Here is a 19,907-nt window from a genome sequence, read left to right on the forward strand (position 1 = left end):
TTTGAAGACATCCACCCATGGTCCCAGTACATAGGCTACCAGTACATAGGGAACCAGTGGGAACCAGTATGATAGAAAGCCTTGGAGATTTCTCCTCCCTTTGATGTTACCCTAAATATTTTCTACTTGTCTCAGAATAAACTATGTCACAATCTCCCTTTAACCATTCAACTATTAGTTGCATCGGGCAATTAAAAACGCACTTGGGTATTCATGATTTCCTTATGTCGCTGTGGTTTTTAAGCAGTTGTCCGGGCTGCCAAAACGGCTAAGTTGGTGTTGGCTACCAAGCTTGAGTACTTGAGTTTGAACCCCGTGACACACGGTAAAAGGAGAGAATCAACTCACACAGAATGTCTTCCGAGCCATCACACATTGTGACTCACTAGCGTCAAATAAAAACGAAGTGATTGTCCGGTCAATGGTTATTTTGCTTATATGTCTGTGCATTTAAACCCCCCCCCCCGTCTCAGCCTGTCATTCCCTGGGAGTTATTGCAAATACAGACCAGCATGCTTTGCTTGTTAGCTTTCCAAAGTGAGAATAGTGGCCTTTTAAAATTAGCAAACCTGGATTTTTATCCGAAGATTTCACGATAAAACTTAAAATAACGGGGTGTGGAGAGAGAGTGAGAGCCAGCTTTAAGAATTAATGCTAAGTGCTGGTAAATCCCTGGCACATACTGAGAATTACTATAGTCTGTTTTAATGCTTGCCTTTGCTGGTGGGAGTTTCTTAAGGAGAAGGATTCAGAACAAAAAGGAGGAAAAAGCCATCTAACCCAATATCTGTGCTCTATACTCCTTACAAAATGCACAGGAGTTCAGTGGAGGTGGGGAGGTCATCTTTTAATTACTGGTGCACTTATGCGTTTTTAGATTAGAGTCTGGAGAGATTTATTTTCTATAAATCTTTTTGATTTCTTTGCCAGTTGAGTTCCATGTTACCTTTCTAATACTCACACGGGGATCTTGACATTTGCAGGGACAGGGTGTAGTCAGTAACAAATTCAACTATGTTTTGAAATCCTGTGGAAAGGATGTAGGGTGTTTTAAAAGGAACTCGGATTGGTTAAGGGTGGAATTCAGACCAGCTAACCCTCTGAGGATAATCAACTGTTGAATCCAGACTCCCATTATCAGGTACCAAGAAAGTTTCAAGGTGACCATTAACTGTTGCCGGCGGCGTTATACTTTGTTTCATTTAGGACATGCAAACCAAGCAGACGACACCCACTCTTTGAGATTAGACAGCTACGTACCCTTTCTGAGAGTGGATGTGAATGATGAAGCTTCTTGGCTTCTTTTATAAAAATGAGTCAAACTGTTTTGTGAACTTTCCCCATTCAGTTTTAGGAGTACAGCCTTTCTGTGTACTAAAAAAAAAAAAAAAAAAAAAAAACACCAAAGAGTAACATGTCGCCTTTCAACAAATCCCAAAAGTCTACTTTTACTTAATAAAATAATAATAATAATAACAATAACAATCATAATGATGTCTCAGAAAGAGTAATCCAGCCACATATACTTCAAGGCCACACAGGGGCCGCTCCCATCCCTTAGACAAACTCCAGAAAGGGATGACTGACTAATTAGCTACCCAGTGGTAGAGCGCTCAGTCCCACACTGCTCTGAGAATTTCTTTGTGAGGTAAGATATTGATATCACCGCTTAGATCTGCTTTACTGGGCCAGAGGTGAGGGTTCTATTCACCGCTTCCATTCCTACCCTCAACGGTGAAAGAGCTGATATTGTGCCTGGAGACACCTAGGAAAAAGTTTCAATTAACTTTGGTGAGAGTGGAATTTCTACCCCAGGCTCAGGACCACAGAATCACAGTAAACGGAGAGAAAAGTTATTTCTATGCGTACCGTGTACACACGCGCACACTGATTCACTGGAAGATGGAAATCCAACCCTGGTGTTTCCACATGGACACCTACAAAAGACTGGGACTCTCTTGCTTTTGGAGACAGTTTAAATTTCTGCCCCTAACTGAAAGCCACACCTCATAGCCTGAATGCTAGTAAAACAATCATCAGCATAAAAGAAAAGTCACTTCCGAGTGGATCATAGGAATCAGCTTATTTTGATAAGAATTTAAAATAGTTTCTTCTCATTTGGGGTTTATGATACCCAAGAGATAACAGAAAACAGTGCCTGCTCACCAGTAGCCCACACCTCTAAGTTCTGTGTCTCAGAACGTCTGAGCCTTTGTACCCTGCGGGGTGTGCCTATGAAATAAGAAAAGATAGTATTTGCTACTCAATATCAAACAGATTAGCTACTGGCTTGAATCGGAGTCCTGTCGTATATAGCACACACACAGACATTTCTTTTAAATATATTTAGCATCCAGATCGAATCACAAAATAAAGTTATAAGGTGCAAGCCACCTAATTATACAGCATGTAATTTCTCTTTCAACAGAATCTCTTCAACTTTGTAGAGGGGGAAAAAAAAGCCTTCTTCACTTTTCAGACACAACAGCAATAACAATTTCTCATAAAACACAAATCAAAGGTGTAGTAAGTGACCCCAGCTAATCTACACTTATTCCGAAATGACAGAGAGTTAGGCAGAAATAACTCCTATTAGCATCTGTGTCTGGAAATTGGTGATGCTAGTGATTTTGTATGACTAGAAAACAGATTTATATTTAAACATTAACAGCTCTCCCCCCTCCCCCTCCCCAAGACTTTCCCACATATTTTATTTAGGCAGCAGTGGGGGTAAACAGAGTCTTTCTTTACAGAATGCTCACCAAAGGGTCTAACTGTTTTAAGTTTTCCCATTAGCTAGCTGACTTGAAATATCAGAACTAGCGTGTTAACCTAGTACTGATTTCTTAAATAGGAGCTCCAGGGGTGGGAAAACTTAAAGAATTTTGTTACAATTTTGTTTTCTTTTTCCTTTTTTTTTTTTTTTTTGGACAAAGCAGAGATTCTGAATTTTAATTTTTTTTTTATTTGCTCTATTATCGTAGCTGAGCGGAAAAGAAAAATAAAAGTTAACTTTGTGGTATTTAGGGTTCAGCTTTTGTTCCTGCACTGAAGCCCATTAAACTGACGCAGACCATGAAAGTGCCTGTGGTACATCTTTCTCCATTCATTAACTCTAAATGGAGAAGAAAGTCCCCTTTTTCATCCGCACGGACATAGAGATGATATATCCGTAAGTGGCTGTTAAGAGAGAATCAGCAGCCTGACCCCAACAGCCACACTGACTGTCACACGGAGATCGCAGCAGTCTTTAAGCGGAGCCGAGAGAGGCTTTCTTTATTCTATACCACCACAGTCACAAGGGAAGTCCCACACACACACCGTGCATGACAAATACAACTACCCAGGATCCCAAATTCCAGGCGCAAGAATAGAAAAGAGCAATAAATAGAAAGACACAGGCAAAAATCCCTGTGCATCTCTGAAAAACAGCCCAAATGCATTCTGATTCTAAAAGGAACGGAAGATTTTAAAAATAAGAAATAATGTCCAAACACTTAAACAATAAGAGCGACTGCTTTAAAGACAAAGGCTGACCTATTGACCTAAAAATCCATTTTATATCAATTTCCCAATTACACCTCTACCATTCTTTTACCTTGTTTGTAAGACGCCAAAATCATGTTCTCATCTTCCACTTCAAACACTGTGTCCACATCTATTTGCCTTTCGATTAAAATAGCCTTCAGCTTTTCGAAGTCATTTGTTTTGAGAGCCTCCAGGAACTCTTTCTTAACTAACTTGGCAGCCCCAGCTCTGCTCATAGAGGCAGTGATGCCGTCCATCCTCCGAGCCCTGTGGAAGCGGAGCAGTGATTTATCAGGAGAGCAGCACCCAGCACACAGGCAAGGCTGGAGAGTCCACAAACTGCCGGCTAATTTTATCCCAAAGTTATGCTGACCCGTTCTATTTATATAGGGATCATTTCAAACTTCAAAATATCCTCCCAGGCTCTCACTGAGTTCTCAGGTCCTTTAAACTGCAGATACGTAAGCAGGTCCCTTCCGCTGTGCGTGGTGTCGATAAGAAGGAAGGCTCCTGTGACACATTTCCCAGCATGAAATGTCACAATTATTTCTTACAAGACCAAAGTGAAAGTGTAAGATTTTAAAAGCTCTTAATTCTCTTTATGTTTTCTCCTCAACGAAAACATCTGGCGCCTGGCTGGAGATCCAGTATCTCAGCCTGACTAACTAATAACCCAGAATGAGAATTTGTTTCAGTTGTTGATACACGTGCTACTGAAAACCTTTAATGATTTTGTGAAATGAGTCTGTAAAATTGAGCCTAATTATGCACATCTAAAAACAAACAGAAGGTTTGCCAGTAATCTAGACTTGAAAATTTTCAGTATTGTGAGAAAGCAGAGTGGGGTAGTGAGGGGGGGGGGAGGGAGCAACATTTTAGGGGGGGAAAAAAGAACCTGAAGAAACAAGAAAATAAATGCAACAAGTGAAGGAACTTTATCGAATCCTGTATTTTATTTCTCATGTCAATTAAAAAAAAAGCCATGTTTGAACAAATTACAAAAACAAATAGAGTTTGATATTACTTTCTAAGATGAGATTACTGTAGGAAAATGTGCGAGCCAGGTATCTGGGTTGTGTAAAAGAATGTTGTTTACCCTCAAATAAAGCAATGCCTAATTAGCACACTGTCTCACACATCCTCTGTTTGTTTACATGGGGTGGTGTGTGTGTGTGTGTGTGTGTGTGTGTGTGTGTGTGTGTGTGTGGAGATGGAACCCAGGGACCGGCAGGACTTGTGTTTTACTACTGAGCTACTCCCTCCAAGGTCTCTAACACTTTTGTTTTAAAGTAGTCCAGACTTGTAAATGGGATACAGAGCTAGAGACTAGAGGCACAGAGACAGAGAGACCCACGGGAAACAAATGTTGGCCCAAAGACAAGCAGCTGGGAAGTGTAATGGGTAACGTGAAGTTACCTACTTACCAGTTTTTATTATTTATTTGGTTTTTAAAATTTCTCTGCGTTAGTTTTTCAACCGAAAAAGTTAGAGACAGAAATAAAGACTTAATCGTACTTAGTGTCATTAAAGCTAGGAAACTGACAACAGGTGCTGATTAGAATACAAACAAGCCACAATTTACATATCACGCATAGGTTCAGAGGACTCTGTGAAATCTCTGCAGTATTTGCAATGTGTTTTTTTTTTAATTTTTCAGTAATACGTAAGTCTGTAAATACGATTGCAAATCTCAGATGCACAGATGTGAAACATAAATATATAAAACCGGCAAGTCATGAATACATAACTTACCAAATCATAGCGATTTGTATCTTCAACACCCACACCCATCAGGGTCGTCCAAGCCTACCAGAAACCCCCTTCGCACACTCTACATCAGAACAGTCACTCCAGCCAGCACCTACACGACTTCTAACGCTATGGATCCGTTCTAAATACGCTTTGAAATGTTTAGTTCAATTTTTAAAGTTTATTCATTTAAAATTTCCTTACTTATTTTAGAGCAATGGCTCCAGCAAGAGTGAGATTGGGAGCAAGAGACAGGGAGACAGAGACAGAGACCATTTCTGCTCCGCCCTGGGTCTAGACCCCAGGATGCTGTTACAATACCTTTTGCTTTCATTGAACTTCTATCGGAGACTCTTCTGAGAGGCTTGCCCGAAATTACCAGCCAATACCTTCTTCAGCAAAGACTTTTGAAGTATTTAGTGTATCACAGTCCCTTATCCAGAACACTGGAAATGCAGCATTGAGAAAAGCCTACAAGAATTCCCACTGTGTGACAATGGCTCCTTCACCTGTCCAAATGGAGTTTGAATTTCCCACAGAATGGTCTGTAACAATTAAATTGATCTGGTCCCCTTTCACAGATACCCCACCCCCATTTTGCTTGGAAATAAAGGGCGATTTAATTTAATTCCAAACAGATACGTTTAATATGGCCCCAAATTCATAGCAGTCTCTTTATAAAGGAAGTCACGATCCTAAGAGTTCCATGTGTCCTTGGGAATTCTTATGTTCCCTGTAAAAGGGTGTTCAGTGGGATGTGATCATTGCACAAACAATGTTCAAAACACTGATATTTACCAGCCAGCATAGAAAACACTATGCTATAAATTACCAATATGGCCAGACCCATGTGAGTCTGGAAAGCAGAGGAGTCTGAAGGGGCTCTCTCCTCTGCACCCCCATCCCTGAACTCTATTCAGGGGGCCAGAGTGTCTCCCACTCACTAGGTCTTATTTAGCTTTCTTCACCGTCTAGCTTCTGCTGGTCATACAGCATGTGCCTCCAGTCATTTGCCGCTGGTTATGGGTTCTTCAGCCACTGTAGCCACATGGATACTGAACCACGATCAGTTATTAGCCATTTCAGAAATTGTGTGACTTCTCTCCAGAGACACCATCACTTTTGCCCACCTCACCCCACCCCTACCCTACCCCTACCCCACCCCACTCCTACCTTATCCCCACCCCACCCACTCTACCCCACCCCCACCCCTACCCTACCCCCCACCTCCAGCCCCTACCCTACCCCCACCACTACCCTATTCCCACCCCCATCCCCACCCTACCCCCACACCTATTCTACCACCACCCAACCCCCAGCCCCCCTACTCCCACCCCATATGCAGGGACCAAAAAGAGCAAGGCTAGCACATTGAAAGAATGTGAGCAGGATGAGAATTATATGGGATCAACTTGTTTCTCTGTCCCTAAGCCAGCAAGACTCCAGCCCGGCTAGAAAAGGGTAATCTGGGAAATGTTAATTCCTCCTTAACTTTTACTTTTCTCTTCCTGGGTTAACTAGCCCACTGATCTCCCTCCCAGGGTAGCAGGCTTATTGATTGTCTTGTGGGAGAAATGCTATCTATCATTTAAGCCCCTGGGTCCTTGCTTCTGTTGTTTTCATGTTGCTTCAGCTGCATTGGTGGTGGTTGTTCTTCTCTTGGTTCTCTCTGGGATGGATGTTGAGGACTGAAGGGCCAGCCTCGTGAATCCTAGGCCAGTGTGCTCCCTCAATTAATGCCCCAACCTCCAAAAGTGCATTTTATACAACTTCTGCCTTTCTAAAGGTCCAGGTTCACAGCTCTAAAAAAAAAAAAAAAAAAAAAAAAAAGTATCTTGGTCAAATATTTTGAGAAAGTAAAGTTTCTGTGAAGAAATCTGAAAAAAAAAATTAAGATTCTACCATTCTGCTAGAATCAAAGAATAAAAATCAGAGATTATTTGAAAAAAAAATTTTTTTAAAAGTAGCAGTTTCATTAAATTACCCATCAAAGTCATTGCAACGTATCTGAAATATTGTGACTAATGAAAAAAGAAGAACCAATCTGAGACCTGATGTCATTACCTAGACTTCACTTCAAATAGCCGTCCATCCCTTAGGCCACAGGAGACCACGTTGTGAGAGATCATGTTTTACACCATTTTGTCTGGCCTGTCAGGAACCTACCCCTGCTTTGTCTCTTAAAATGAAAACTCCATCCTGGACAATGTGTCTTTCATTAGTGTTTAACAACATGTCTCGGACATGTCCTCTGATCTTGATGGTATGAAGACCTTCCTGACAGGACAATGATGTTGTGGCAAGTGGCCCCAAGACCCTCTTGTACTCCCTGGGGACCCGAGGCAGCAGGCACAGAGACCCAGGGACTTGTTATCTCTCTGTATACCACACAAGCTACCCACTGTGTGTTATCTCTGGAACATAATTGGTTCCTTGGTTTATTATGGAGTTTTCAACATGAATTTAACAGAACTGGGTTACAGTTGTTAAATGCAAACACAGGGGAGAAATGAGAAGTAGACTCCTAAAACTTACCTTCAGAGATTAGATTTTATGTGGGAGCAGTATCCCTTGGACCCCTCTGACTTTCCAGCATGTGAGTCAGGGTATCTTTGCGATGGGCTCACAGCCATGCATTATGGGATTGCTTGATAACCCTTTTCTTCTCCTGTCATACCTAAGGAGTTGTGTAAAATGTCCTGACACCCTGAGTCGGTCGGGTTTTGCTGGTGTGGTTTCATATCTTTGCAGGTTAGAGCTTTGTACAGAGATTGCTTTAGCTGTAGATTTACTTGATTCAAGAGGCAACATGGAAAAATGAAGTGGGAAATTCCCGTTGTGTGGGCTTCAGCAGAGATCTGACCCAAGTTTTCTACATCAACAGGCAAGTGGGTTAGGACTGTAATCGAGATTATCATTGTTATTTGTAATGCAGAGATCAGGAAAAAAAAGATCCAAAGGTCCCCAAATGGGTTGGCTTGAGACAACCGTGTAACCTTGTAATCACTTCACAGGTAATCTCCCCTAGGTCAGAGCACAATAAAAAGGCTTATCTTGGCTCTTTGATGCTTGAGACCTCAGATGAAAGACCTGAAGGCCAGGGGTGAGCTGATCCCCCTTTGAACTGACTTGTTTAGTTAATGAACAAGTCGATGCCTTGATTTCTGTCCACACAGCTAGGAGCCTCTTTGAATAGCCTCGCAACCATCATGGAAGGCAAAGGGAAGGAGAACAGGGATTCTTGGTGTCTCTTTAAGGACAGAACTTTCTGGGCTTAAACAATGGGTTCTGGGCCACTAAGCTCTGGACAAGAGGATGCAAAGGACCCATCCTCAGCCACAGGATTCCATCTCTCTAGAGACATCTCTTTGCAGTAAAGTTTACGAGTAGGCTGATGGGTAATTTTTACTTCCTTTCTTCTGTTTCTTGAACCCAACAAACTCAATTCTCTCAAGGCTGCCTGGACCAGCATCCTGAAAGTTATTATGCACCAGGGTTAGTAATACTACGTTCTCCAGTATGGGAAATAGGGATGGTGTTTCTGTTTTTCATAGAAAAGCACTAAAGAACAGAGGTTTTCTTGTTTTTGTTTTGTTTTGTGTTTGCTTCATTTCTGGATATGAAGTATAAAAACAAACAAAACCAAAATTTCAAACCACATTGGGATTTCAGTTAGCCACTCCGGGAGATCCGGGGATATTCCTTGATGTGGAGGTAGGGTGGTGGAGTTACAACCAGACTTTGTGAGACAGCCTCTTCAGTTTCACCACCAGCCTGTAAGAACAATTGCCAGACTCATAAGAAACAAATGACTCAATACGCAGAATGTGCTTTGTACACGGAATAGCACTACAAAGCCATGTGGATTGTTCTGGTCCCGAGGCTCACAGAACAGCACGACTCTCCCGAGGAAGACAGGCAGCCTTAGTGTCAAGGATGGTGAGAGTAGAAGCCCCAGACTGAGTCCCTGGCTCCTGAGCTTCAAATAGTCAAAATACAAAATTCAAATTTTTCCTCTTTCCTCTGCTTCACTGCTCACCGGGTTTCTCGTATCTTGAGCATTGGCCGAGGGTGATATTTTCCCAAGGAAGCAACGTTGTTTTTAGACTGCCCTTGTCCCCAAAGTGAGTCAGGTTCCTCCTTCCACCAGTTGGGGGCGCTTGAAGAACTTCTAAGCCACTGGCAGCTCCCGAGTTCGGCGCATCTCTAAGGTCTAAATTACAAACTGGAAGGAAGCCTGTGTGTTTCTCATAAAAGTCTATTAAACGGTTCCCACAAATGACTGAAATGGTTGTTTGTAAACGGCGGGATCTAAAGTCCTACTCTCTTAGAAGTCTCTGTTGGTGGACTCGTGGTCCTCTATTCGGAACATTGAAGTGATCACTTAGCTGAGGCCGCCTGCTTCCCGGAACTGGTACCCAGACCATCTGCCTTTGATACCAGGGTATTCAAACTGCATTTGTAACTAATTCCCTCGAGCGTTTCCGGAGGCTCTTGGTTCCTGGCACAACACTATATTTTCCCTTTCAAAACCCATCCTTAATGGGTGATGGACGTCAGAATAGCCAGATTGACACAAGCAATAACTGAACACTGGTCCACCTGAATTTTTCCTCCACCTAAATTTTGACAGACTATACATTTAATGTCATCGTTGACTGCGAAAGGCCGGGATCTTCAGACAAAGCACGTCTGAGCCCGCAGTGGGGGCATCAGCTGTGTGCGGGGTCTCCTAGCAACTGCCCTTGCAGCCTTGTTTAAACACCAGCTCGGGTTTGTGTTTCCACCCTCACACCAGCACACACTTCACAAAATCAACTCATGGGAATAATTCTCCACAATTCTGTCTCAATCAGAACACTGACCTCACATTTGTACTCCAGGTAGCGTTTGCATTCTCCCTTTACTTCTGACAAATTTTTTGAGGCCAGGGTACAGCTAGGGAAGAAAATTGCCCTTCCTTTTCATGTGGGAAAGAAATCGGGCAGGCTTCTAAACATTCTTCCTTCCTAAGATCGCAGGATGCCCTTTAGCACTCAGAGTTCACAGAAAACAAGAAGCTATTTACCAGTTGCAGAGATCCATGGATTTGACTTTACATTTTTCGATACTTTGCACATTTCCCCGGGTATAATGTAAAATCTACATTCTTGCAGGGAATTGATTCTGAGTGAGTCATGCAAATGAAGCTGCAGGACTGGGAGGAAGCGTATTTTCTGTCTACTTACACATGTACTTGCTACAGAACGACTGTATTAGAGCTGGAAAATCGTATCTTGTCAAACCTCGTCTCAAGTACAGAGCCCACCTCGGTGTTTGTTCAACCCTGTTAATTACCGAGGGAGTCCGATTTCAGTCATTTCTAAGTTTCCAGCGCCGTAACATCCTGTTTTAGGATTCTTGTTTTGTTCTCCCTGCCTGATTTACATGGATCATAACAAAGGAGGCAACTACAGGAATAAGCAGGCACCTACTGACTTTAAAGTGGTCGGATTTGTGAGGACTTACCGACTGTGTAAAATGATCAAAATGATCAGGGGTTGATTATTTTGGCCTGTGTTGGTATTGATACAGTAACCAAATAATTGAGTCAGAAGCTGAACCAGGGTGCATCTCCTGGCAAGTATTTTACTAATTGATGTTTTCCAAAGGGACCCACAGATACAGCTTCAAGCCGGGAAAGAATCAGACAGTGAGCAGTTGTGACACACCAGGCCGCATGGTGGCAGTATTCCTTGAAAAATGAACCTGAAGACCAGCTGCAAAACCTTTCAAAAATGGAAGAAACGAGCCAATGCAGATTTAAAAAAAAAAAAGAGGTTTAGATGAAATCAAATGCAGATTTAAAAAACTGTATTTTAATCCATATAAGCCATATCTCTGCTGATCAAATTTTCCTTCGAGGATGAATTTCTCTGCTGAAATTTTACCATAGGTGTGCTACAGAATCATTTCAAGATGCGTGTGTCTAATAAACAAATAAAAATAGTTAAGCCTTGTTGGGGAGGGGTAGCTGCAGGACCACTCTCCTTCGCTCCTGCTTCGCTGGTATTAAGAAGTGTGCTATAAACAAACCAGACGTGTTTTCTTCTATATGTCTATTTCCCACACTTGCGCATAAGTCTGCTTTGGGCTGTGGGAAAGCATGACAAGCTTGCTTCTCAGACTCAGAATTTTCCTCCTAGGTTGATAATATTCCCCATAACACCAAAGTGAGGCTTCCTGAGTTCCCTTCTCAAAAGGCATGAAGACACAGATGGAGGGTAAAACAGCAGCTACTGTCAGTCAAGGCCCCAGGCAAGACTGGGAAATCAAAGATTTATCTTCCTTTCCCTGCCCTAGCCCTGTCTAATGTGCATAGGTGGCCCTTGATAGCTCCAGGGTATAAAAAAGTCAGAGCTTGTTCTCCTGATCCTTCCTGCATTTCTCCTGGGTGAATTCCTTTCTTAAATATGACGATGAGTTTTCCAGAAATGTTACAAGGATGTCACATCAGTCACCTGCAAAGGCATACCTAGGAACAGACACCAAGTACAGGCTGCAGCAAATCGCCTTGTCTGAAAGCTATCTGATCCATGTCTGGCTTGGCTGGAAGCCCTGCCTCCGCGTACCATGATCCAACGGCTACCAACTGGAGTTATTACTGCGTGCTACTGGGATACCCCAGGCAGAAACCAAAAGACGGTGAACCGTAATCCAGATCTCAGCTCCGGTAAGCAGATGAATGAAGCCACACAGCACTACCTTACCAAACGCAAACCTGATCTGCAGGGATCTTAAACCACAAAAGTTGGAGGCATGGGGGATTATACGAGGGAGAAATTATACCAACTAAATGCAGCCGGTCGAGAAACACTTCACTGAAGAAACGGTATTCGAGACAGAAATTTGATAGAGGCCAAGGGGCTAGAGGAAGGATGGCTTTGTTCCTAGAGACAGACAGCCTCTTCGAGACTCTTTCCAGCAGTCACAGGGATGTCATGATCGTTCAAGACAGGTCCACCCTCACTAAATAAATAAATAAATAAATAATAAATAAATAAATAAATAAATAAATAAATAAACGTTGACAGGAGGAGCGGAAGATAACATTGGGGACACAATTTGAATGCATAAATACCCTAGTTGCACCCAACTGAAGTACTTCCTAGTGTAACAGGGAGTTCCCTGTGCATTGTGCACACCCTGTCTTGTAGCTTTATGCCTAAATTCTGTATCAGGTCGGCACAGTGAGGTACGAGTAAGGAATGATCTATGACCACACGCTGTCCTACTGACAGCCTGCATTACAACAGTAGTTCTCAAAGGTGGATGTGCCTCAGACCTAGTACCTGGCGATAGTACGGCAGCCTATCGGGCCATCTCTGATAAAGTCTGGTACCTAGAACTTGTTAAGTGTCAATGTTGCTGGTCTGGAAGCCCACAGTGAATGTTCACAGGCTCCGTAGAGTATCATAGAGCTGTACCGGGGAACAGTCCATGTTGCAGAAAACCAACCTTAGAATCACTCACAGGAGAGACCTCTGAATCCCTCCTCTTGTATTCCAGCGAGTTTCTGTTTGTTTGTTTGTTTTTTTTATCTTAGCCCTCTGTCTCTCCCATGGAACCATTTTATTGTTGAAAATATAGTGTGCTTAATGACTCATACCTTGATTTTTTAAAAATCTGTTTCATTACCATGACAGACTTTATTAGTTCTACACTGTATTCCCAGCTCAGCAAGCATAATCCATTATTGGTGTTCAGAATAAGTTGAAGTGTTTAAATGAATAACCATGTGTTACAGTGTAGTCCTGTATGAATTCTCCAGCACTGGGGAATCTCAAACAGAAAAGTCAGCAATAGAGTTCCAAGTTAGTCTGCACTACATAGGTCAAGGCAAGCCTGGGCTACACTGTGAGACCTTGCCTCAAAAACTAGATAATCACATAATAAACAAACAAACAAACAAATAAATAAATAAAAAACATACATCAGGACAAAAAAAAACAAGAAAAAAATTAAACAATAACAAACAAGATATTGGATTATCCTTCTTGGTAGATTTGTTTCTTTGAAAAATCAAATCAGCCGAGTTATTAAGATCTGTGACTCTTGAATACTATAGTTTCATATTTAGGCACACAAATGAAAATACAAATAACTGAGAGATATTAGTAAGAGCATAATGTTGCTAGCGTCATCATTAGATTAATTGCCAAGAGAAGGGTGAGATGAAGCTGGTATATCTGTATGCACTTGGGAGCTCACAGGGGGTCAAGAAACTGTATCAGTTTGAACATGCGAGCTGTCATCTGGGCGTATCAGTTATGGGTGTGTCTGACTTTTAATAAACATCACCCATGGAAATCTCACTTGCAAAAAAAGGGTACGCGAGAGCTGGAAAATGTCTTGAAGATAATTTATGGCTTCATTTTCAGCTCAGGAAAGTAAAGTCTGAAGATTAGGAACTGCATTGCAGCACCATTCACTTTCTCCTTCACATCCCCCTCCCAGGCATCAAGGGCTTGTCTCCCTCTGTTTCCCACACCATTCACAGGCAGACTGCAGGGCTGTTTGCTTACACCAGGCCTCGAGTCTCTCCCCTTTGTTCCCCATCTGTTGGCTCTGTCTCGTCAACAATGATTGCAAATGCCTCAAAAAACAGAAGCGGCTTCTTCATTCCCTTCCTGAATTCCCTATGGATACATTAAGAAGTTGATTATTCTATTTATTTTTTTTAAAGAGGGAGGGGGGAAGTTCCAGATGACAAAGGCGTCCACAATAGCATCTGTATTCTATAGGCTCTTTCGGGTTGCCAGAGCAAGGAAGCCCAATCGTGCTTCCCTCATTAATGGGGACTTATTGTGAGGACAAACAGGACGCCGGTTCTGCAGCTGCACACCCAGCCAGGCCCCACCAGGAACTCATCAGCGCCTGTTATTGTCCGGGATAAACCTGTAGCTCCCACAGCCGGGCAGCTGCTCTCCTGACTTAACTACTTGCCCTCTCTCCGTGCCTCCCGCCCTCCACCTTTAAAACGGAGATCATAATAATATGTACCTCATTGAGCAGTTGTGAGGATTAACTAAGTTGACATGTGTAAAGCCCTTTTACAAGAGTGTCTGGGGCACAGTAAATGCTGGAAGATGTTAGCCATCATTATTAATTCAGTGTAGCGCGGCAGCTCGCTTTGAATATGAAGGCTCTGGCTTCCCTGACTGATAGTGAGAGGTGCAAAACTCCTTTGCTTCTAGGAGAACTCGACATGTGCCCCTCCCCCACCGCGGAGTTTCTGCTCACTGGTATCATTGCTGTGCTGGTGGGGACATTCTGCTTACTATACGGTTCACTTGGGAGAAAGCCACAGAGCCGCAGCCAGGGGCTCCATAGGCACTCACCACCGCTGAGCCGAGCCGTTATTTACCCTGGTGCCAACTTTCTCAAGCAGCATGGGAGGAAACCAACCGCTTATCGGCTTGATTTCTTATACTGTGGGCAGTTTTGTTTTTCTCTACAAGTTTTGGTAAATTTGCCTAGATTATGCAAACGCTGCTGAATTAGAAGGCTGGGCTTCCAGGAGGACAGAACTGAAGTTTTGTACATAGACCTGAGTTATCCCGCCGAGGGCTTCACGGGGCCAGCTGTAAATCCAACCGAGGTTAACTGTGTTTTATCATCCTGCAAAAGGCTCCCTCTGTGGTTAACCCCGCTGCCGAATTCAAAGCTCTCTCTGAGCCTTTTGGCTCGAGGCTGTGCACATGGACTCTGGCACGGCATCATTAAAACTCCTATTAGTGAGAGCTGACTGCTTTCTCCTGTGAGGAAAAGTATTGCGTTGCAGCAGAATGCAAGTCTACTCATAGCCAACTGCAGGTTCATAGCATCACAGCTCCAAAGAACTCACAGAGAAACGGAACCTGGCGACCCTTGGAGGCTTCGTGAATTGCCCAGCAACCCTTAACTGCACTGGCTGCATCTGTGTGGAAAACGGAGTGTCTCTGGTTCAAAAGTTAAGACTTTTAAGATGGCAGCCACACATCGTTAATCTAAGTGCACAGGACTCTGTGTAACTGCCCCGACTCCGTGTGTCACAGAACAGTGATATTTTCCATTTTGCCTTTGACACATTCTGTGGGGAGAAAATACGAGCACAAATATAAACCTCATGTACCGAATTCCCTCAGCCCTGGGGACAACCCACACATTGCTAACCATCGGCTAATTTATTACCGACCCTACCATATTTGCCTTCTGGGGAAGTTCACACCTATCCTCCAGTTCTTATGCTTTCTGCTGTGTGTGGATAAGAAGCAGAACGTTAGAGTATTCAGGAGCACAGACACAAGGCTACTGTGTAGCCTTCGTGGTTTCAGTTTGTCTTCTATAGTCTCGCATAAAGCACATCGTGTTGGCATACTCCAAACACCTGGAACTGTCTCTAGTACAGGTGACCGCTGCAGAATCAGCAGCCATTGCTGCCTTGACATCCATGCCTCCACTGCAATCAACTCTAACGTTTTGTTTTGTTTTTTTAACACACAGTCCCCTGAACTCCTGAATGTTCTGGTTAGGATTTTTCTCTACTGAAGCAAGAGGATGTTGAGCTAGGATCTGAGGCTTACCAAGAGGCAAACATTTGAGCATTTGCCTTTATTCACAAACAAGCTAGTCATGGGGACAAACACCTATAATTCCAGCACTTGGGAGACCGAGGTAAGTAGATTTCTATAGGTTCCATGTTAACCGGGTCTACATAGCAAACTCTAGGAAAGCTAGATCTACATAGAGAGATCCTGTCTAAAAAGAAAAAGGAGGAGGGGAAGGAAAGGAAGAGAAGGAGGAGGAGGAACAGGAGGAAGAGGAGGAGGAAGAGAAGGAGGAGGAGGGGAGGGGAGGAGGGGAGGAGGAGGATGAGGAGGGGGGGGAGGAGGAGGAGGGGAGGAGAGGAGAAGGAGGAGGAGGAGGAGGAGGAGAGAAGCAAGATATACAGAGACAGCTAAGTACATTCATGGTGCCAGAAGTAAAGCCCGCATACCTCCCAGAAGTCACTGCTCCATGTTAAGTCCATTTTAAGTCCAGTGTGACTTTGTTTGTGCGTTTCATTTTTAAATACACCTGGAGACTGGGCACATGAAAAAGGCCTGCCCATCTTGCTCTTTGTTTCCCATTTGTTAGAAGAGAAAGCAGGAATCTACATAATTTTGCAAAGGAGGGTCTGTTTAAAAAACCAGGAGACATTACTTTGGCCCTGGGGCTCTGGCAAGTTAGAGCTGACTCAATACCATGACTGACTTCGATGGACCAAGCAGAACAGTTTGAAGGGACCATGTGCCTTACTTTTTTTGCCCCTATAGAACTCAGCGGACAATCAGATCCTTCATCAGCCTTGGGTTACCAGAGGCCCAAAGGATGTGTATATGCAAAACACTAGAAAATGACCCGAATGGGAAGGGGTCTATGCTATGATCCAGGGCTTAATCAAAATTATGCCAAGGAGGCTAAAATGGAAATATTGGACAAAATCAGTTAAGCTGAGGGCTCTAAAGGTAAATCACCCTAAGATCTAAGTTTATTTTTGCAAAGAAGCTGCAACCCTGGCAATTTAACTTTTGATAAAAACATGCGAGTATCTCTTTTAATATGGAAAAGAAGAAAGTCTTCCTTGAGTTTCAAGTGAATTACGAGATAAAGCAGAGCCTGGGCAGTCCTATTTCCTAGGTGATGGCCCAGCCTTGCTGGCCTTTCTTCTTCCATTCAATTGCACAGCTGCAAGGCTTGTCCAAACAGCAAACAGGACCGGCTGCCACAGCAGCCTCGCTTAGCCAGTGGTTAAGGGCCTCCTGGAGAGATGAGTCTGTCAGGAGACACACAGGGCTGGCGCCCTTTTGTTTTTTGGTTGAAGAAAACGCGTTGCTGCAGGATGTTTATGAATGCAAGGCCTGCAACAAGTGTGTGTTCGTTCTTTTGAAAGACACACACACACAAAAGCCTGCAATTTTTTTTTGGCTTATATCTGTGGATTTTTATAAGTCTCTGAAAAATAAGCATGAAGCTTCTCTCAGCAACGCGAAGATGGGAGGTGCTGATTCCCTCCAATGGCCATCCCGTCACGTGCTTTCTCTTCTGAAAGCTTACCTTTCTTTTTCAAAATGGTGCCAGGACGAAAAAGCAATCTCTATTTAAATCTTTATGCTGTGTTTCCTTTATTACTCAAAAAATTGTGTGTGTCCAGGCATTTAGCATATACCTTGCATATATATTCGAGAAAACTGGAACAAGAAAGCCGCAAATTGTACAAACCTAATTTGAGAGACTGTCTTAAAACTAAAATGAATGAATGAATGAATGAATGAATGAATGAATAAATAATAAAACTTTTTCCAGGAAGAAGCCCTACGCAGAGTATCAGGATGGGCCACTTCATTCAGGATCTGTTGCTATGGTAACCAACCCGGGAGCCTTGAGGCCTCTGTAAGGGAGGCATGTGTGGTAATTATAGGAGCTGAAGTGCTGTTGAATAACCCCAGGAAGGCAGGACTACTACAGTGCAATTTCTCAAAAAAAAACACTATTTTAAAATTCATACATTATAATGCCCTCTCCTTTTATATGGAAATCCTCCATTTAGGTATTTTTCATATAGAAATCTGATAAGACTGGCATCCTGGGAAGTCAAGCTTACTAAGTCCTAAGCATCAGAAGTGTGTCAAGTGATCCGAGTTACATACTGGTGGGTTTATTTCCATGGACTGTGGGGGGGTTGAATAAGCAATGAACCAATGGCAACCCTTACTATTTCTCATAATTAGCCACATGCGACCGAGTCCCTTCTGTTAATGTGTAAGGAAAATATAGTAAGCATAAAAGTCTGTGTAAACAACTGATTTGGCATAATAAACCAATGTCACTTTTTACCTACATAAGCGAGCTGAGAACCCAGGCACAGTAATCTCAGCTGGGAGTTCAAGGTTGGAGGCGATTCTGGGCCACAGGAGGTCCCATCTCAAAATAAACAAACAAATACACAGAATGGAACACAACAAAACACCAGCTACATTCAAGGGTAAAGTTTAATCATATTTTACAACAGAAAACTCTATTTCAGATGAGGTATTTTTCATGTAAAATTCTCGTTAGCTTCCACTTCTAACGTTTCTTGTGGTCTGTGGTCGCATGTAGATCACGGACCACATGTAGAGGAATAGATCAGTACTTGACACACAGCAAAATTATTTCTGGGGACGACGAATGCTCGGTTTAACAAATGGACATTCGGATGAAGAAATGACTCAGATGTTGACCATGCTTCTTTCTCCCCCAAGCCTCCATTTTCCTAATCTGAGGATGCTCCCAGCTCAACAAGTTTACCCTTCTAGAATTCACAAGATAAAAGTGTATATGCATCGGTCATTCCTACGACGTTGGCTCAAGAAAATGACTCCTTAGCAGTGGCCAGATTCAAACACCACTCTGGGTATTTGACTTAGAGTACCAGTGGTAGTGTTTGGGAGGCATGGCTTTCCCATTTCACAAGTGAAGAAACAGGCAACAGAACTGAGAAGGTTCTTCTCCACATACGGAGGGGTGGTGTGTTGCTTCCTGCTGCCCCAACTTCCCTAAGATCTGGAAGCACACATCCTACATCGTTTCTGGGATGATAGAAAACAAAATGATAAGAGGCTGGGACGAGAGCAAAGCGTTTGCACTCAAGCATGAGGACCTGATTTGAATCCTAGAACTTAGGTCAAAAAGGAGCAAACCAGGCTTGATGGTTTGGCGATGCTCACAATCTCAGCACTGAGGAGTAGAGACAAGCAGGTTTTGGGCTTTGCCGACAAGCTGCATAGCTCAACTGGGGAGCTCTAGGTAGATAAGAGACCATGTCTCCAAAAATGTGAGGACAGTGTCTGAAAACAGAAACGGCACCAGAGACTGGCCTCCATAGCCACATGCACAAGCACACGCAAACACATGTGAACCTTCTACCATGCACACACACACACACACACACACACACACACACACACACACACGCACACACACACAAATAGGAAGTATGATTACATAATAAGTTGAAATGCTGAGGGCCCTGATTCTTTTAAATTATTAGAGTACTCTGAAGTCAGAGTCACAAAAGACTAAATTGAACTGACCTAAATCGTGGCTTCCAGCATCTTCTAAGGGCGCTGAGAAGCAGCAAGAGAAGAGTGCCCATTGCAAGGACATCAGTGAAAATGGGACTCGGGCATCTGCTTGCTTCCCATCAGAACCCATTTGTGCCTAGCCTTCTTCGAGTGATTAATTGTGGCTCTAGGTCTGATCAATTGGATTCTGTACAAAATTAAATGCCAGTTAAAAATAATCTTCGTCGTGAGCACTTAAAAAGACAGCCATGACTTAGTGCAGGCTCTCTTCATTAACCTGAGTGGTTTTCCGGCTACTCTGAAAGCTTTCTCTCCCTGTACTTGAAGATGGGCTGATAATGATGTTCCCATTCAGTTATCCACATTTATTTATGAAAAGTCCATGCTGGACACATGCTCCCTCCTCTACGACAATGTTCTTCTGCTCAGGACTTCCATATGCTTTTATATGCTTTTGAGTGGAAAGCTTCTGGCCCTTTACTGTTCGTTACATAAAAGATGCCC

At 43.1% G+C, this 19,907-nt stretch overlaps 1 protein-coding gene across 1 annotated transcript in view; it reads right to left on the reverse strand.

Annotated features, from left to right (window-relative positions):
• The window catches only part of Asb4 (ankyrin repeat and SOCS box containing 4), a 39,705-nt gene extending 35,914 nt beyond the window's left edge, over window positions 1-3,791 (reverse strand). Inside the window, exon 1 of the mRNA XM_032905297.1 lies at window positions 3,599-3,791. Coding sequence (XP_032761188.1) covers window positions 3,599-3,785 — 187 coding nt within the window. The 5' untranslated portion in view covers window positions 3,786-3,791. The remainder of the gene's footprint in view (window positions 1-3,598) is intronic.
• Between the last annotated feature and the right edge of the window lie 16,116 nt (window positions 3,792-19,907).

Source organism: Rattus rattus, chromosome 6 (genome assembly GCF_011064425.1).
Source record: "Rattus rattus isolate New Zealand chromosome 6, Rrattus_CSIRO_v1, whole genome shotgun sequence".
Classification (NCBI taxonomy): domain Eukaryota; kingdom Metazoa; phylum Chordata; class Mammalia; order Rodentia; family Muridae; genus Rattus; species Rattus rattus.